The 20,713-nt window shown below is 42.9% G+C and overlaps 1 protein-coding gene across 1 annotated transcript; it reads right to left on the bottom strand.

Annotated features, from left to right (window-relative positions):
• Positions 1-492: 492 nt before the first annotated feature.
• LOC115315607 (glutathione S-transferase omega-1) lies at positions 493-20,505 on the bottom strand. Its single transcript, XM_029974815.3, has 5 exons — positions 20,428-20,505; positions 19,658-19,763; positions 11,836-12,055; positions 9,030-9,159; positions 493-2,403 (listed from the first exon to the last, which is right to left on the bottom strand). Exons 1-5 carry the CDS (start codon positions 20,450-20,452, stop codon positions 2,165-2,167), a joined length of 720 nt encoding a protein of 239 aa, XP_029830675.3. The 5' UTR covers positions 20,453-20,505; the 3' UTR covers positions 493-2,164.
• Positions 20,506-20,713: the final 208 nt, after the last annotated feature.

Raw genomic sequence — 20,713 nt, 5'->3', positions numbered from 1 at the left:
GGCAACCGGCAATAATGCACGCATAATCTGTACAAAGGAGGCTATGTTTTATGATACCTATTCAGGTATGGCAGTCATGAAGATCTTAGCAAACACCATCTTCTGGTATCCTGAATACAGATTCTCCTATATTCAATTCAATTCAATTTTTATTTCCAACACAGTGTTGGGGGTCCCCGGGCGAAAAAGCTGTCATTGACAGCTTGAGAGTGCCTGGGGGCCCATACAGACAGCAACATATCGTGAAAAAATACAAAAAAATATGACCCGTAACAATATGAGTACACATAAACACCATGTGAATGTATACAATTCTACATGGTACATGTCAAAAACTATATAAAGATTATGAACCGTTGAAGGAATTATAAATGACATAGATCAAATTTCTCACATGGCCTGTTTTCTAGCAAAAATTACAAAAAAAGGCTTCAACACCAAAACTTTCCCATATGCAAGATAGAGACTAATGCATTATCATATGTTGTTTACAAAAAAAAAAAAAAATTCTCGCATTTGTTTTCCAGTAAATGCATCAAAGTAAATATTTTGTTCTAGATACTTGTTTAGAATAAAAGGTACGTTATATGTCAGCGACTCCGAGAAGTATTCAGTGCGCCGGCGCGGCACTAACCACCTGTCACAGCTGCAGGTGCGAGGGTCACTTATTTGTTTCGATAAGTCAGATGTCCTTTTTAAAAAGGAGCTGAAACTTTCATTTGGCAAGAACAAAGAATGCAATAAACGAAATTCATATATATTTTTACGCTTATTATACCATACTGAGTGTACAGTTGTGCGGTTGAGTGTAATCGTGGCACATTAGCAATATATCGAATCGCTTTTTTTTTTGAAGAACAAGGATGGTGTGTACGTTTCCTGCTGTTGTCGTGCCCCATACGAGCGTGCAGTAATTTATGTGTGAAGTGAATAGGGCATGATAAATATGAAGTTTTGCATTATATGGAAGGATGTGTTGACATCGTGACAAGGCTCCTGTCGCCGATGATAAGGACTTAGCTAAAGCTTCAATATGATCTGTTCATGTCATATTGGCAGAAACTGTAACTCCAAGGATCCTGTGTTTGTGAACTATTTCATATAGAAGTATCACCGAGTAATATATCCTGTATTATTTGTGTCTGCTTATGTGTAGTTTTGAATAAAATAGCCTTAGATTTATTTTTATTTATTTTTAGACCATTCTCATTGGACCAGTGCCACAGTTTCGAAAGTTCCCTTTCAGCTTTTAAAATATTTCATTTGTACCCCATCCGGAAATAAACAGGCTCATGTCATCCGCATAGATAACGTAGACTGCGTTACTATCTTGCTGAACAACATCATTAATATACACATTGAAAAGGAACGGTCCTAGAACACTTCCTTGTGGAACACCGGCAGTAACTAATTTGGAAGATGAAATGTTATTATATATTGATACGCACTGCTTCCGGTCGTAAAGATAAGACTGAAACAACGATTGGGCAACACCGCGGACACCGTATGCGTGCAACTTTTCTTGCAATATCTCGTGATTTATGTAATCGAATGCCTTACTATAGTCTATAAATACTCCGAGGGTAAGCCGATTTCCTTCAATATTTTTAATGATAAGTTCCTTCATTGTTAAAAGTGCTGTTTCTGTTTATTTTCCTTGACGAAAGCCATGTTGACTGTCTATTAGTATCTCGTGTTTATAAAAACAATTATTGATGCGTGAAAAAATTATTCCGTACCTCGGGAGAGTTACGTGATACTGATCGTGGTCCACTCGGACACGATCAGTATCAGTCACCCATTGGGATTGATTACCTTCCTGCTGTTTCAACATACACACGATACAATTTTGGAGGCTTTGGACAAATGGGCGTGTCGCGACGTTTGCTGCCGTTTTGATAGAGAAAGAGGCCACGCATAATTTAAACACTGGGTTTCTAGAACTATCCGTAAAAAGGTGCGTGACGCGATGTTTGATTCTGTATATAATAAATATAAAGCCAACCATGATTGTTATATTCGGTTTCCTGAGATACTTAGAGTTTCTAAAGTGAGATTGAATCATCAGCAGACCTTTTAAAATTTTTTTTTTGTCTTTTTAACACTTCCAAAATACCACTATTTATAATCGTTGCGACACAATCCCACTGGCAACGCACTGCTTTCACAGCCCAGCGTTAAAATCTCTGGCACCACGCCGGGCACTTTTGACGAATTCGAGCGTGCTCGCTTCGTTTATCACAGAAGTCACGACGGGGTCTTGCCGCATGTTTCTGCACCATTTAGAGAATAGAGGACGTTGTTCATCGGTTGGCATCTTCGTCTCTTGGTAAATCGTGGAAAGTGCTTGCGCCATTGCAAATGTGGGCCAAGTGACGAAGTCAACAAAGCCAGGCTTGTCTCCTGAAACACACAAATATATTAAAAACTGCAGAGGGTACTATGTTTTAGCAGTACGGCGTGGAAACAAAACGTTGATGATCGAAATGTTTGCACATAATATCAATAATTTCTATGCGGTCTTACCAGGAATTCTAGACATGACTTTATATTACGAGTTTGATACACTCGGAGGCATTTTCATTCAAAGATAAAAGTACCAATGAACCTGACGTTGTTATTAGGAGAGCGAATATTTACTGGGTGTATCAAGGAGCGGCCAGGCTCTTTAAATCGACCGTAAAATTCGGTTTCGTAACCTTCTTAACCACAGGTGGTGCATTTTTTCTATAAAATTCGCAAAGAGCGAGTTTACCTGAGGAAAAAGTAAAAAAGAAAAAGGCCTAGCTCCTATGGAAACGCAGCGAAGCCACCGGTCTTCAAACTCTAGGGCGCCCTATGGAAGGCGGAGCAGGACGCCGGCGTCCTGCTCCGCCTTCAGCACGCGCTTGTTGTTACACCGACGGCTGCGCGTCCACCAAAGTGTTAGCAATGGTAGAAAGCTCGAGCTGGAGGCAGGGTCTTAATGAAATCTTGACCTGTCACTGACTAGAGTGAGTCATTCAAAATACCTAACGTTCATCTTATATGCAAAAGGTTAAGTATATAAAGGAGCTCGAGATTGTGGCTAAAAAGTTGGTCAAATATTTCTTTGTTGTTTGTTGGTCTGTTGTACAGATTAAGTTTCTGATCAGTTTGATGATCCGTTAAAGATCTGATATTATGGCATTCAAAACACGCCGCGCACAAGTATAGCCAGTGGCTATACTTATGCGTGGAGGCAAATCTAGTGCTTCTTTTTACCGCCGGGTCTGACGGAGAAGTCGTTTAGGTGTTTGTCACAGCGCAGTGAGAGGTAGTTTTTCGTATATTGTTCTTGGCATTGCGATAAAAATACTTCGTAGGCGCCTTTGTGCGTGAATCGTACTGACAGTTATCGTCATCGGAGCGCCAAAACCATCTACTGATTTTCCTTGATGAATTGTGAAGAGTAGAATATTCATACTTCGCTCAAAGGTGGTCGTAAGCAGGGGCGGATGCAGGAATTTCCTGAGGGGGGGGGGGCGGTGAGGTGTTAGCCAGCGTACCATATGTTTAGGAACCCCCTCCCCCTCTCCCTCGTTTTATGCCCTATTTTTTACAAATGCAGAAATCAAGAGGGGGGTCAGGACATCCGGACCCCCCTCTAAATCCGCCCCTGGTCGTAAGTTACATCCGAAATGTTCAGCCCATCACGTTAAAAAATCAAAAGTTAGTCGCGTTTCCTTTTTGTCTTTTTATTATTTGTAGATTTGAATGACAGTTTGTTGTCCTTCGTTGGTTCCAGAAAGAGACCAGCTACTTTTTTGAACAGCAATTCAGACGTAATGCTGACTAATATTCGCTTATGCGGAACAACCTTTTGCAGTTTCTATGCGGTGGCGTCATTGCATAGAACTTGCTTCGTCAAATAGCTGCTATGTGAGACTATGTCTGCAGCCGATAGTAAAGATGTGTTTGAGATCGCAAAAAAAACACAAAAAACCTTAACAATTTATATTTTAATTATGTAGCAAATTAGGCTGAAGCGTTTCTCATTCCGCCTTCACTGCGTAACTTTAACTTCCGGTTAGGTTTAGGTGTTCCGCGATAAGCGATTATTTATGCGCTGATAAAAAAACAAAAAACAAAAAAAAAACAGAAATATCCGTTGGGTAACGCGACACACGTCCGCCTTTGGAAATCGCTAACACTGACCCCTTCACTTTTCTGTTCTGGGCGTTCTCTTTGGCTGCCTGTATATTTTGTTGCCTCTTTTTGGCCTCGTTACGGGGTCAGTGTTAGCGATTCCCAAAGGGGGACGTGTCTGGCGTTTCCCAAGCGTCACGCTAAAGCAATCGCTATGATCCACCGATGTATCTTTGTGTAAATGTTTTTACCCCTTTTCTGTACTGTGCCTGCCAGAGTACGTCGACGCCCTTCGATACGATCATCCGTATCACACGTGGAAAGAATGGAAAGGATCACATCCATACCACTTGTGGAAGGAACCGCATCCATATTACTCAATGCGATACCGCGAACTTTTTTCGACCCGAAGGTTCGATGATTGATCAAAGCCGTTCGAAAGGTTCGAAAGATTTTGAATTTTCGAACTTTCCATATCAAGAAATTCGACGGAAGTCGAATTTTCGACCTTGTTAAACTAAGAAGTTCGACGTTTCTTCAAGATTTCAAACATCGCACGTTCAGAACTGTAATGTTTTTGGAACCTTCAACCTTATTACGCTAAAAAGTTCGGTTCTTCTCGAACTTTCGAACTTATTACGCAGCAAAATTTGATGCTTGTCGAACTTTCGAACTTGATAGACTAAAAAACTCGATGATTTTCGAACTTTTGAACTTCTTGCACTAAAAAGTTCGAAGCTTTTCGAACCTTCGACCTTCCTACGCTAAGAAATTCGATAATTTTCGAAAGTTCGATCTTATTTATGTAAAGAATTCGAAAATGTTAAAACTTTCAAATCCTGGGAAGTCAAACGTTCGACGAACTTGGACCTTTTAGGGTAACAGTTCGAAGTTCGACGAACTTCGAAAGACCGGCGGGCGGTTTCATTTGGATTCAAGCAGTGAGGTACATTCGTAATATATTTTTTTTTTTCATTTTTACATGCGGTGTTGCATTCCTTGCGAAAGACAATGCCGTTTATTTCAATGTTCTGGCATGCTTAGTTTTAGAGAAATAAATTCCCGCAGTAGCGACAAAGGACAATTGGTCGTTTGTGCCAAATTTGAAGCGTGCTATAGTCGAAGCTATTTATGGTAGAGATGCTAAACTTTTTTAAGAATGATCTATGTATAGCCTAGGTAAGTGCCGTCTTAAGATATGATTATTGTTGTTCAAGACAAATTTCGAAGAAATGTCCAAACCTGTATCTACGGGCAATTATGCCCTAAACTTGGTCATTGTTTTCGTCTAAATTGTTTGAGGCATCGCATTTAACACCACAGACAGTACGTATCATTACCATCTGCAGAATACAAAATAATGTATTTATTGTTTTTTCCACGTTGAGGAATAAATTAACTCATGGGGGAAGATTTCTAATAGTGTTCAAGTGCAGCAAGTCATAAAAAAATCCATTTTAATTTTTGTTTATTTTCTCATTTTACGTTTCTGAAACGTGTTTTTTTTTTTTTTTTTTTTTTTTTCTAGCCTGTACAGATTTTGGAAGGAGAAACTTGTTTCAAAGTTCTGGGCCTCTGAATATGCAAGAATACAATACTTCCGGCGGGAATTCTTGATTGTTTTTTTGTTTCTCCAGCTTTTCATCTTTACATTTATTGTCATGCTTTTTTTGTCTTTTTTTTACCAATGGCACAGTTTTTTAGGTCGAAAGGCATAGATTTGAACTTCCGAACCACTAAGCATGTGACGAGTAGTGCCTTCTGACAACGAGTTTCTAACAATGACCATCTACGCGATATTTTATGCCGTGAAGAGCCGACAGTATGCATAAATAATTTCAGATTAAAATAAGCTCGACCACGCCCTCTTTCCCCGTATTGTTTTCTTTAACAGTCCGAAATATCTGAAGGCGGAGGGGGGGGGGGGGGGGGGCACTGGAGCCCCCCCCCCCCCCCCTCCTTCTTTTCTCATCATTTTTCCTCTTTCGACACCACTGGTATGGTAGAACGCTCCTCGACCTCGAGTTGTGTCGGCTTTCGTGCTTTTTGCTCGGTGTTTCTTCCGCCCAGGAAAATAAACCTCAAAAGCAATTACAAACTTCAAAATTTTCAAGGTGCAGGCGAGCTGGTGTATGTTGATCATGATGCAAAATCCTGAGACTGGGAATGAAATTCTAAAGAAAATGTGTAAGAAGACAAAAAAAGGGACAAGACAACGTCTCAAACTCAGCTGAGTTGAGTTTGAGACGTTGTCCTGAGCTGAGTTTGAGACGTTGTCCTGTCTCCTTTTTTTCTGTCTTCTTACACTTTTTCTTTCAAATTTCATTCCCAGAGCTGAGTTTCAGGCGTTGTCCTGTCTCCTTTTTTTCTGTCTTCTTACACTTTTTCTTTCAAATTTCATTCCCAGCCTCAGGATGTTGCATCATGTACAAACTAAACTTACTATATGCCAGCGTCACTCGGGCGGCGTTCAATCGGATTACTACCAGCGTGCAAGGGGGAGGGAGGCAGTTTGCCAGATCGCTTCAAGGTTTTTCTGAGCCTCAAACACATGCCTGCCCCTGGCCGTTTCGAACACTGGATGAGTATCGTTATACAGTGCGTTCGTGTGGTCACTACTGCGTGATGCACGTTAAAGACCCCTCCCCCCCCCCCCCCCCCGACCCGCCCCCCCCCCCCCCCCCCCCCCGGGCTGGCGGTCACAATTACTAATCTACGGTCACACGTCACTCTGCACTGGCAAATATTTCAGCACATCCGGGACACTCGTCGTCTCATTTAATTGCCTGACGAACTTCGCGCAGTCCAAATATCACACCCGAACATTTATAAACCTAATTGTGTGAAAACCAGTGAGGCGCGAAAACGTTATTTGAAATTGAAACTGTGGAGGAACATGAAAAGCGGACTTCAAACTTTGCGCACTTGAACTTGAAAGAAATTCAAAAACTTCGAAGTTAGCCCTAAAAGAGAATCGAAACCTTCAAACTTTTCCAACTTTATGGAGGAAAAAAATCGAAATCTTCGAATTTATCGAACTTTATGTCTATAAATTTCGAAACGTTCCAATTATTCGAATTTGAGATCCAAAGAAATTAGAAATCTGTGAAATTTCGAACTTCAGATTTAAATAAATTTGAAATCTTCAAATTTTTCTAACTTTAGATTTCAACAAGTTCAAAATATTCGAATCTCTCGAATTTCAATTTAGGAAAGTTCGAAATCTTCAAATTTCTCGAACCTCAAGTAAAAAAAATATTCGACATAATGAAACCCGAACTTTTAGAGACCGTGAAAGCTACGGACCTTTTCGAATTCGAAACTGCACGGTGTTTGAAAGTTGCGAACTTTTCGAACTCGAACCTCGGTACGGTCGAAATTATCGAAAGTTTTCGAAATCGAACCTCAGTTCGGGTCGAAAATATCAAAACCTTTCGAATTCGAACCTCGGGTGGTTCGCGGCATCCCTATTACTCATGGAGGGAACAGCATCTATCCTTTTAACTACTCACACACATCACAGCCCACGCACCGCTACTACGGAAACCCAGAGCGAAGTACACATCGCGACACTATTAGCGCGAACACGACATCGGCTCCTTTTCGCATTTTACTTCTAAATAGTAACAGCGATCACGAAATTTTATCGCTTACATTATAGAACTAAATGAGCTCTTTCCGTAGCAATAATAAGTTGAATGACATCCCTTGGTTTCAAAGAGAAAAACTGAAAAAAACGGCGATGGATTGTTCGCGTTAACAGTGTCGCGCTCTAGTACAACCGGCGACGGCTCGTTTTGACGAAAAGCCAGTGGTCTCTGTCAGTTTGTAAGCGCCAGAGAGAGAGGGAGAGGTTGACGCGTGCTGACGTTAGCGCTTCGAGCTAATGGGAGCGTCGTACGCGTCACCCTCTACCCCTTCTTCTCCCTCTTTCCCTGGTGCTGACAAACGAAATACACCGCCTGGTTTTCGTCAAAACAAACGTTCTAATGCTAAAACATAAAAAAAATTCTTTCAGACACGCACACAAGGTGGTTATGCAGACCCATATAAGTTTACTGCCTGAAACTGCTGAGAACTCAACAAGCGACGGTCATCGGTCAAACTATGACAGCGGGAATCCTCTTCCCGCATTCATAGTTTCAATTAATAGCAGCGCTGATTTTAGATTCACAATTACTAATTTGTCAACTAATGTCTCGTACAAATTTTGTAGTTTCCCTTTTTTTACGTTTATGTTTATTTTACAGTGCCCACTAATCTCTGCAATGGCTTCGGACACTGACAGAAAAATTAAAGGAAATAGAGTTAAATTAGCGATGACTTTACACAAATATCCCACCTAACCGAGCGCTCGGGGACTTCAGAACGCCGAGCTCTGACTGGAATGATTAGTGGGTAAAGCAGCTGCCTTCGCCTCTCCCCAGTCTTCGAATGCGCTCGAACGCGAACACGAACTCGGAAAGCTGGACCGCGTTCGACCGCGTTCGACGAGTACAGTGGAGACAAACGCAGCTAGCCTTAGGTCTACCCGCTAGTCCTTCCAGTCAGAGCTCGGCGTTCTGACGTACCCGAGCGCTCTCTCCTCTCCTTCTCTCCCATAGTTTTGCGCCGCATAACTTTTAATGACGGAAATTTAAAAACAAAAATCTAGAACAAACGTCATAACGCTCTCTTATGATGGATTTGAAGCGATGTCAAAATGCTCGAGGCTAGCGCGTTTAAGGTAGCCAACATTAGTTCCTGTTTATGAACGGATAAAAAAATATGAAGCAAAGAGGTGTTGAGCGCTTTCTGGAATGCAACCATCGGAATTTCCCCGTAAGCACAAACGAATAACTTTCCGTGTAATGTGAAGGATACTGGCAGTTTATATTTGAAAAAAGAAAAAAAGAATCAGGTGTTGTAAAGAGGGAGCTTGCCTGATAAATACTTTGTTTTGCGTGAACCAAGTTCTTGCTCAAAAATGTATGCCTTCTCACAAAAGGCATCCCAGTCTTCATCGGCGTCTGATCCACACTTGAAGTAAAACTTTAAAAGCGGTTGGAGAACCTGAAAGGGAAGACATCGTTAAGCCATATTTATTGTACTTTGCGAAATATTTTAGCCTTATACTCCGTCTCATCCTACGATGGACTAAAGCCCAATGCAACAGGCCGCAGGGTCCAATCAGAAGCCTGTTAGAAACCATGTGGTATATTTGCTCCGTCGTATGTATCAATGCACCAAGACGCGTCATGCGGAGGCGAGTTTTTCGTCCGCTTATCGAGCCCTAGCGGCGGCTCCGTCTGCTTGCTACTACTGAAGACTACTGAAGGGATTAAATACGGTCTAGAAGCGATTTGGCGAAGAGAACCCGGAATCAAAACCAGTGGCCATTAAGAAATGAAGATTAGTCGGGTCGAGAGTTCGACACGGGAGCGTATGTGCGGGCCACGTGCGGAAACGGGTCCGGGTATACGTACTCAAAGATTGGATTGGATGGGATTGTTTTGGCTAAGGCTGAACGACTTTATGTCAGTGTTGCGTGGGCGCCCTCCAATCTCTCCAAACAGTTTATATGTTTACAAAATATAGCATGACTTTTAATGAAACTAAATACAATGTACCATTACTTCACCGATATAAAATAGTGCGCTATCACGACAGAAAATCATATGCATAAGATTAGTGCTCTTCGTACTCTGGAAGTCGAAATTTTTCTCGCGCACTCTTTCGCAATGCGGATTTAAGCTTTTCTGACGTTGTGCTCCATTAACCACCTTTCAACCCCAGTCCATCGTAGAGTGAGGCGGAGTATAGATATATTTATTTTTAGTAAACAACCAGGTGAGGAACACAGCACGAGGAAACACGGGTGACGATGAGTTTCCGTAAAATCCCCGAATCGTTTTTTTTTTCTTTAAATTAGATTAGATTATAATTTTTAAAACTTACAGAGAAGATAGATAGCCAAACAAAAGGACGTCTTCATTAGCCCTTAGGCACTTTGAAACATTCGACGTGATAGCATAGGGCAGCTACAAAAGACAATGCTCTTTTAGATAACACGTACAGCTTGTCCCTGGTATCCATAGCTGGAAGCCCAACTAAAAAAAACTACAGTGTTTCCATTTTTTTTGTACCTTTCAAATTAAGGGGGCGGTGCAACGATATTCAGATGGAATGTTTTTTTCACTTTACACGAGCTTAGTGGCACTAGTGGGACTCAAGGATACTCGCACGCAACGACACTGGCCAAAAACTCCTTTGTTCCGGTGTAATTTCAAGGACAAAAGCGATAATTTTCATTTTATCTCTCCTTTGCAAAATTTGATGACGTAACGTGGGGAGCGCAGTACACCCCAGTGACGATATTCGAACGCGGTTCATAGGTTGGACCCGAGCATTGCGTGGGCATTCGATTTGGGCTCGTGATAATTATTAGCTCGAGAAGCATTCGGGTAGTCGCCCGCGTCCGTGCCCGTGTCCAATCGCTGCAACGGCGATAATAGCCGAGCCATAACAATGTCTGGAACTCAGCGCGTGTCCTGTGCTTCGCCAACCCCAGCGCGTGGCCATTATTAACATTGGCGGCATATAATCGGTTCCAGATCACGTGGCAACTTGTTCTGGCTGCGAGTTGAGGGAAAGAACGCTGCTCGTTTTTTTTTTCAATTTTTTTTCTGGGATTTCTATTGCGTGGGGTGAAAAACGAACGCGTGTTTCATAGCTCAATGACGTCAGGGATCCGTTCTAAACGGTATTTGCGCAAAGTACAAAAATTGTTTCATAGCCCCTTTAAATAACGCATTGCTGAACGCTCAGCCCTGCACAAATGTAGTGCTATCGGTCTGGACTGGATGCCCATGTTTCAGAGCGTGCCGGCGTCTGATTCAAAAGTTAAGCGCAATTATCAAAAAAGGGGAAAATTCCTGTCGACGAAGCCCACTAATACGAGGCGATACATGGCGTCAGCTACCGGGAACGTGCCCAATCTTCCCGTTGAAACTTCCAAAAAATCGCATAGATGCCGAATAAGCTGAAGCAGTGTTCTGAAAATCTGGCACCTTGTTTGGACTGCTAGCGCTGTACATAAGGGAGGAGATGGAGCGCTCGGGGGGAACGCGTAGCTTATTTTTCTATTGAAAACAAACAAACACTGTGAACTTTTTTTCGTTGACACGCTGTAGAAAGCTTGTAATTTAATTGACGCAAGATTTTACTGATACTTTCTCATTTAGAAGAAAAGGCATTGGACCATGAAGTATGATGATGAAGTATGGGTTAAGATAATTATTGTTAAGACTTACTGTCTTCTGTAGGGCTGATAGAGTGGCAAAAACAACAACTAGAAAACGAGAAAGAGTATAGTAAAATACGAGCTAAAAAATCACGCGTAGAAGTCTAATTATGGAGCACGTTCCGACTCACGTGACGAGCAATTTAAAACTCAAAATGAATGAGGAGCAACAAATACCCCAATATTTATACAGGAACCTGCACCGATGTACGAACTGATCACAGACTGCCGGCGTTAGGTTATAACCATGCTTCGTCGTCACTGTATTTTGATTCGGGCCAAGTATAAGTCTAATCCGAATGCTGTATTTTTTTTTTTTTTTGCGATTTTGCTGCTGCTGCGTTTTCTCCGCAGCTTCCAACAAGCTTTCGTTAGCCTCGTGAGCGACGTCGCAACTGCGCAATCTCAAGTAAAATCACTTCATGTAAATCGTGCATCGGACTTACTGGTAGGGCCGCTTCCAAGAAGCTTCTGTCCAGAGCCCTCAGGTAAGGATCCGAGGGAAGGAGTTTAGGTGTGCAGTAAGCTTCTTCTAGGTATTCTGCGATGACCATGGATCCGCTGACCCGCTTGTCGTCCTGTTGCAGTACAGGCACTGTCCCGTTCTGAAGGACTTCGGAAGCCCACTCCGGTCTCTTCTCAAGATGAATGTTGACTACTTCGTGACTGTTAAAAAAAGGGACCAAAATTAGTTAACTCACAGTGCTTACATGTACATATATCAAGCTACATTCAACTGCTCATATGTTACTTGAACTTTCTTCGTTGTAGAAACTTAACCAAAACTCCTCACCCTCTTGGTCCTCGTTCTTTTAAAGAGAAAAGGTTTCGGCCTGCCACAAGCCAGCTCGACACGGCTCGCCAAGTGCCTATTCGCAACTCCAGCCCGCCGCTCGCCCTCTCGCGGACGAACGAAGAACCAGAGGAACGGGGACGGCGACGGTAGCAGGAACTGTCGGCGACTATCGGCCTTGATGTGGCTGTTACCGCATGGTCTAGTCGGCGTGTTCATGCGTCAAACAGTTTTAACGAAAAATGCGAGTGCGTTAATATAGGTAATATTGTGTTCCGTTTCGCAACTTTTCAAAATCAAGATCCTTGTTTTCATAACGGACGTTAACATCTCCGTCATCTGACCGCTTCGTATTTATAGCAAAATAAATAAATTTTACCACACTGACCAGCGTCACTGAACGGCACGAAAAATCCTGGAGAATCTATTCCCGTTTCTTCCGCCATCTTTGGACTCCCGCCTCGCCGTTTATGGACCTTTCCAGCGGCAGTCTCGAACGAAGCGATTTACAGAGCGCGTCCTTTGTTTAGAGAGTGTCCGCCAGTGTTGCCTGACTGCGCTGGGCTGTGGGTTTTCTCATAGGTGGGCTGTGGCAGGCTGCGTAGGTGCCATTCCGGACGTTGGCGGCGGCTAAATTGCCACGTTTTATCTTTTCTTTTGCACTCTATGGCAAATAGAATTTCTCGAGGTATTTAATAAAGTATTGCACTATTTCTGGGAACAAAAGAATTAAAGCCGTTTACAACTCCTTGTAACGCCGGATTAGGGCGCAGCTCTTGAGGAGGAGGATGGAAGGGTGCTGAGGGATGGGTGACTCCCTGAGGTCACGTGACCTCAGGGGGGGGGGGGGGGTCACGTGACCTTAGGGAGGGGTCACGTGACATCAAGGGGGGTCACGTCACCTCAGGGGGGTCATGTGACCTCAGGGGGTCACATGACCTCAGGGGGGTCACGTGGCCTCAGGACGGGTCAGAGGACCTCAGGAAGGGGTCAGTGACCTCAGGGGGGTCACGTAACGTGATGGGGGTCACGTGACCTAAATTTAGCGGTGATTTTTTCCGTTAAATTTAACGGGGAAATTTCCCCGCCAAATCTAGCGGGGAATTTTTTTCCACTAAATCTTGCGCGGAATTTTTGCCGCTAAATTTTGCGGGGAATTTTTGCCGCTAAATTTGGCGGGGAAAATTTTACGCTAAATGTGGCCAGAAAATTTTTTCCCTAAATTTAGCGGGGGAAATTTTCTCCCAAATTTAGTTGGTAAATTTTTCTGCTAAATTTAGCGGGGAAATTTTCCCGCCAAATTTAGCGGGTAAAAAAATTGTAAGGGTGCAGGCGAGCTGGTGGAAGTTAACCATAGTTTTGTTTAACCCGAGACTGGGGTATTTCGGAAAAGGGACGAGAAGAAAAGAGGCCACAAGGAGGTGACGTCTCAATGTAACGGGTAATTTTTTCCGCTAAATATAGCGCGGAATATTTTTTGTTTCATTTCATTTCATTTCATTTATTGTTCTCTCAGGGCCCGAAGGCATTACAGAGAGGAGTGGGTTTTTTTTTTAACGGAAACATATGAGTATAACGATAGATAAGGCAAGACATAAAACAAAAGTTATTGAACATCAAAAAACTTAGTAATGGCAATTTTAAAATCAGTAGCATCAGTTATCGAGACTCTGGGTGCAGGAAGGCGATTCCAATCTATTGAGGTCTGAGGGAGAAAGGAGGCATTGAAAGATGAGGTGTTACACTGGGGGACGCCCACTTAAATTTAAATGTTAAATTTAGCCCAAAAATATTTCTCTGCTAAATTTGGTGGGGAAATATTTCTGGTAAATTTATCGGGGAAAATTTCCCGCTGAATTTAGTGGGGAAATCTTTCCGCTAAATTTAGTGGGGAAATTTTGCCGCCAAATTCAGCGGGGATTTTTTTGGCTAAATTTAGCGGGGAGTTTTTTATGCTAAATTTAGCGGAAAATATTTCTCCGCTAAATTTGGCGGGGAAAATTTTCTGCTAAATTTAGCGGGGAAAGTTTTCCGCTAAATTTAGCAGGGAAATTTACCCATAATGGACCGCGTGGTTACGCCGACGGCGACGGCGACGCCACTCAAGCCGGAAACGGATGCCTAAGAGCTGCGCTCTAAAACAAACAAATGAAAACTATTTCGGCGAGTCCGTGCGCGACAGAACAAATGCAACTAGAATGTTTGTTTCATTTTAAGTATCTTTTCAGGGCACCATACACTCAGCCGTATCAGTATTTGACCACACAGAATAACATGAAATTCAGCGGGTCTCATCGATCGAACAACATATATTGTACGTAGCCCACGGTGCCGCGTTATCCGAACAGGATTTGAGGAAGGTCTCAAAAAACAGTGTTGGACGAAATACTCGATAAAAGTATTTAAGTTAAGTTACTAAATACCTGCTTTAAAAAGTATTTAAAATACTACTCAAGTTACTTTCCCTGTAGAGCATCTTGAGTAGAGTACAAATACTTAGAAATGTAATTCAGTTACTTTTGAAGATACTTCCGCATTGCGTAATTTGTATCGACGTCAGTGACAGCAACAATTATACAGCTGCGCAAATCTTGGTTACCAGAATGGTTTATTAGCACGCAACAACACGAAACGGAAAAAGAAAAAAAAAGTATCGTAGGACTATTTTATGCAATCCAACAAGGAGCAGGATATTGTCACGGATGACAAATGATGAGGTAGCGAATAACTGAAGAAACTAAAAGTTTAATGAGGCGAACTTGTGCCCAAAACAATGTAGAAAAGGGTAGCGTCTCAGGCGTCGATGACGGCGAAACAGCATGATCAAGCGCTGGGACGAGACTCGGAGCACCTTTTGTACACGCGTGGGTTTCTGGAACATTCGGCGTAGAAAGTTCCGCGCGTAGAACACTCGTAACTCGATCAGACGACAAGGTTCTCGAACTTACGAGAATGTCAAGTTGAAAGAATAAATAAAAGAGGAGTCCGCTCCCTGGTATCGAACCCGGAGCTCCCGCGCGAGAACCTCCACGTGGCAGCCAAAAGCGGTAAGCATTCGGCCACGCGTTCGCTGGGCAACGCGCGTGGCAATATCACTGATAGACGTTACAAAACATTTCTCGGACCACAAGAAAGAGGGCGCTCTAACTATTGGGGAGGAGATTATACAGGGGTTTTAGAGGAGATCAGACCGTGGCGCCTCAAGCAGTTAACCTTAGAGGTACATGGATGGGGACAACAAATACGATGACTCAGCGCTCGGCTGAATTTACCGAACGCGGCGTCAGCGTTCGGCTGGAGTCATCGTAGCTTATCGGAGTTAGCAAGAAGATTTGGTAGCTCTAAATAATGTTTAAGTTTGCTCGTGCCACGCCCACGCCACTTCATACCGAAAAACTCGGAAAATGGCGGAATGTCAAAAATATATTTGAGATAATGAGTACAAGATATTCGGAATTGTAATTAAAATAGAGTATCAAATACTCTCGATCAAAGGTATTTGCACGATACCAAGATACTTGAAAAAGTATTTGAGATACAGTAGAGTATTTGAGATAGGCAGAAGTCTGCAAAAAACCCAGGAGATCCAATATGCAGCGACAGCGATAGTCACTTCAAGACAATCGGACAGAATCCGGCTTGTTTTGGGGCACTTTTTCAAGAGAGCTGCTTCTTTGCATAGCATCAAAGTGAATTGAAGAGACCATGAAACAATTTTGAAATGGAATTTCATCTTCCGCACGTCGTAAATGGTGTAAAAAAATAACACAAAGATAGAGAGCTAAAATTGTTTTTTTTTTTCTATATAGAACTTTTGAAAGAAAAGCTAACTATTTTACACATTCTTTGCTTCAAAAGCTCTTCGCCTTTTCACTGCGATGCATCCGCGGTGCCACGGCACGTCAGCCAAATCCACGTTGCCTATTGGATAAGAGACTACCACACCAGCACCGCGATCATAAACAATAAATAGCCGGCGAATGTTTCCTAAAAGTTTTGTTAAAGAATATTCTGATACACATTTTTTTCAATAATTAGCGATGTGACGGAATTTGCCGACTTTCATAATGTTCGGAGCTATTTGCCATCTATCGTGTGGAATACGAAGTAAGAGAAAGTTAAGTCTGCCCCTGCGCCCAGTCGCAGTTCCTGCTCTGCTAAAAAGCATGGTGTCGGTGATGTATGTCGACGTGGTCGGCGGAGTGGAAGCTCATCGTTCCGCGTAAAGCGCTATGTTTGACTAAATTCCCGTTGCGTGTCACGATGGTAACCCAGCACATCCTTGAAGGAAACATCCATCTACTCGTGCGGCGATGTTGTGGCGGCACCATCAAGACAGCAGTAACGCTCGTGCCGCCGTCTACAGTGGTGCTTTCTTACCATTTGTCTCCTCGAACATCGCCCGGATTTTTTATGTTGCGCATTCCATGCGTGTGCTCAAGTTCAAGATATTACTGGTGCATACTGTATTTAAAGGCATGTATGAAGGATTCGAATTTGGAAGCGTATTCATCACCCGCGAAAAGTGATTAGTGATAGTATTTTTTGAACAATCGCAACGTCTTTGTGATCACGAAATTCTATTTCTACGTTGCGATATCTCTGCTAAAATTACATTGCCTTTTGCAATCGTAAAAACGGTGTGTGGCGAGATGTGTACTATCAGTAAAATCGTGTTTTAAAGCCGCGATCGTCCAAGACGGCGTAGTGCATATTTTTCCTTTCTTTTTTCATCCACTCTGCCCTGCGAGCCTATCCTAACAAAATAAAAGTCAATAAAGCTTGAGCCCATAGAAAGCTTTGTATATTTTCTGCCACGCCAGGGAGGGACAGCGCGTCCCCTTCTTTTTAGAGATACCGCGGAAACGGCTCACGGCGGCGGAGAAGCGGCCGTTGTGCTGACGACCTGCAGCGCTTCGTACCGGCGTATGGGACCAGTCCCATGTGGTCGCTATAGCGCAACATATCTAATTGAATTTTGCTCAGCTGCGATGTTTCCATAGCTGCCGCGAGGGTGAGAAGCGCCTATTCAGAAAATACGACGGTAGCGTCGGCGCCATCAGCGCAGTAAAAACATGGGTAAAACCTACCGGCACACCGCCAGCTCGTCGCTAACGCTCCCATTCCCCTGCTGCCCAGTGCCATAGTACGTCACGACCGTGACGTACTATGGCGCGGCTTGTTTTGCGGTGAGTTGAAAAGGAAGGAAAACTCGATATTTTAATATTTTTTTCATGTAGAAGTTAATAAACCGAAACGAAAACGGATGCCTGTTCGGCGTTCAGTGAACATTGATTGAAGGTTTAATGTGAAAGTTATTTGGCAAAAGTAAAAAGGTAATTTTATGGTCCTTTTAACGAACGTGTCTATTCGGTCCCCACACCCCGGACCCAACCTTGTCAGCTGTTTTTCGCGAAGACCCGGAACATAGCCTGGAATGCTTTTCGGAGATTATCCTCATCCTCAAAGCACGTCGAACGGCCCGCGTCGCGGGCTGCTTGACGTTCGCTCTCTTTATTCGTTTCGTGCGAAGGCCGAGCAGGCTACGAACCCTGGAAATCCCTTGTTTTCACAGCGGAAGATGGCACAAAAAAGGCAAGCATACTGAACAGGCAAATAAAGTAAAAGCCTCCGAGGAAAGCCGGCGCACTCCGAATACACAATGCAGGTGGGGAGTCGCGCTGACCGGGTTTCCACAGCTCAGGCGGGGGTCGCGAAATGGCGGCAAACAGAGGATTTCTGAAAAGGTCTATAGAGCATTGGAGTTTCGAATACTTCGTCTCATTTTACGTTAGACAGCAGTGGACGCTGCGAGCAAACGCAATTAATCAAGCCATGGGTATACATACCACGCGACTACGCCCCTAGCAAGTCGTTGCGCCACTTCAAAAGGTCACGTGGCACTCACATGACACTGGGCAGGATTTGATGGCTCGTAACGTCCGCTGCGGTCCATCAGAAAGTGAGATGGAGTATAGTTAGGGCTCCGTATTTTCGGAGTCTATTTTTCGTGAAATTCGGAGGGTGTTTTTCGGAGTTTATTTTTTAGCGAAAATTCTGTGTTTATCGGAGTTTATTTTTCGTAAATCCCCAATTCTCCGAAATTTGGAGATTAATTTCGCAGTGTTTCCTACTAAAAAATAATAAATGATAACCGGATGCAAACGTATGCCAGATAAAAAATAAAACGCGCTTGCATCAATTAAGATTTCTTCAGTTGAATTTGGCGTTGGTGTCATTGGCAATAATAATTTGTCCCACGACAAAAGTCGCACACAATTGTGGCCTCGATAAACGTCGATATCTTAAACTCAAACTGCCGGAAGTAGCCGCAAGGAAGCTCGTGGTCATCCCATCCATCTATCCCGCAACCACGCAAGGTGGAGTGGTTAAGGATGTAATAGAGAAGTTGCAACTGCCTTTCTTCCCTATTTTATACAATCTCTATGGTCCATAGCTTCCACTGTTACCCCCAGAAACATACCCTCTCCTTTCTCTAAATCCCAAATCCCACGGCCCAAAACTGGAAACTAAAAGAGTGGCTTTTGTCGTGACACGAATGGTACGATGACCTGTTTCCCTGAACCAACCTTGACGAGACAAGCAGTAAGACCCCTATTTTGACAACGGTCCGATGCTTGAAAGGTAATTATGGTGTCATTTTCCCAGGACCATTAATCCTGCGCTGCTCAAATTGTAAAAAAAAAAAAAAAACTTCTTTTTTTTTTTTTGCGGGGGGGGGGGGGGGGGGGGGGGGTTGCATGGGCATACAACAATTCGGAGTTTCTCGGATAAATACGAATTGACAAAAAGTTTACCGGCGGATGTTTTTCGGAGTTTTTCGGATTTATCCGAAAACACGGAGCCCTAACTATAGTCAAGCATAGGCAAGGTCTCCACATACGTACAACGTTGCCCACCCCCAGTTAGGTCCTGTAAGTATTACAGTGCAAAACCCCTTAATGGCGTCGACGGAGCCGCGATTGGAAGATGGTGGCGTCCTTGTAAAAAACATATATACCCATCTAACAAATAAATGTGTACGGCGCAGGTTAGAATTGCATGTTAGCTCATGCAATGAAGGAATCGACGATGCTAGGGTACGATATTTTCCTTCGTTTATTTTCCAGTATATTTTGAGTGCCTCGCCTAAACCTGTTTATGAGCATTAAACAACCGTCCCAGAGTCAATAAAAGTAAATGGATACACAAAAGCACATTTTCAGGCAATTGACTGCGGCACTCCACGACAATATAAAACTTTGATAGACAAAAGGACCTATGCACATTTTGTTTGTGCGATCATTCCCACAAAACAATTGCTTTAAAGTTACGCGCTTCCTTCAAATTTTACGATTACGCTACAAAAATATTCTTGATACAAGTTGGTATCCTACCCATAGCATGGGCATGCCCGTAATCAAAGTATAATTAATTCATCAACGGCAGCCATGTATGTAACATGTAATACTCACTCAATATGCTTTGCAGTCAAGATCAGGAGGTCTCTTTGGGCAAACGGGCAAAACCGCATACTGTAAAGACGAATCTTCCCTGGAGTTAGAGCTGGGAAAGCCATCCCTGAGAAGAGAATTAAACACCAAAACTTTAGCCGCGTTTCTTTTTTTTTTTTTTTTTTCTGGAATTTACAAAAGAGATGCTTACGCACAAAGTATCTTTTTATTTAGATATTATTGTGGAGCTCAGTTTTTGCCCTCCGGCAATGCTTACAGACCTTGCTGCAATCACTTTGGCGTCAGAGGGACATCTGTATGATCATCCAGCACTAAGCTTGTAGGTTGCCGGATGCACTGGATTGCGGTAATTAAAAGAAAACACATTGTCTACAAAAGAACGTGAGTGATGACTCTAGCGTATAACAAACGACGGTGCTGCCTGATACCTCTACAACTTAAGTTTTATGATACGGACGGTCAGTCTATTACACACTGAGCGTGCAAAATTGTAGCAGAAACTGGTGTTGGCATGCAAATAATGGTCGTGCCGCGTAAAAGAGGGTGAGGGAACTTATACACCAAGAAATCAAACCTCACTTGCCGTATTTGATCTACTAAAGACTAACTCTTTTGTCACTACTATTTTTAAATTATGTACCTTTTTTTGGAAATAAAGTGCAAAGAACTAAGATTTGTCGGTATTTCGCTTGGTGTACTATATGACAAAAAATAAAATAAATAGGTGAGTTTGAAAAGATGAACGAATCGTTTTGAGGAATTCAGCTTACCGGCTTCGTACGCCCTCGCCGCCATAACCTGGGGTCTGTCAAGACGCTTTTGCCTGGAAATAAAATTGAGAACGAAGTCACGGCCAAAATATAGGACGCAGGTTCTATGCACTCTGGCCCCAGCGAGTTGTTGACAACGCGTTTTTATCAGTCTTGATAAAGGAAAAAAAAAAAGAAAAACATTGTTTGTACTGCCATTTTCGGTATGACCCAGTTTAGGGCAACCAAGCAATCGGGTAAATAGTCACGCCAACGGAGAGCCTATCTCTAGAACATATTTCTATGC

This window comes from Ixodes scapularis, unplaced genomic scaffold, assembly GCF_016920785.2.
Source record: "Ixodes scapularis isolate PalLabHiFi unplaced genomic scaffold, ASM1692078v2 PGA_scaffold2__306_contigs__length_199485367, whole genome shotgun sequence".
In the NCBI taxonomy this organism is placed as follows: Eukaryota; Metazoa; Arthropoda; class Arachnida; order Ixodida; family Ixodidae; genus Ixodes; species Ixodes scapularis.
Note: the sequence above shows the minus strand (reverse complement) of the source record. Positions and strands in the feature narration are given on the sequence as shown.

What these genes read in the sequence shown, in the direction of transcription:
- LOC115315607 (XM_029974815.3), bottom strand. Translation starts at nt 20,452, where the DNA reads ATGGCGGCGAGGGCGTACGAAGCCG. An exon ending in GGCGAGGGCGTACGAAGCCG is followed by an intron (nt 19,764 to 20,427) that starts GTAAGCTGAATT and finishes TTCTCTTCTCAG; the next exon opens with GGATGGCTTTCCCAGCTCTA. An exon ending in TTGACTGCAAAGCATATTGA is followed by an intron (nt 12,056 to 19,657) that starts GTGAGTATTACA and finishes TTTTTTTAACAG; the next exon opens with TCACGAAGTAGTCAACATTC.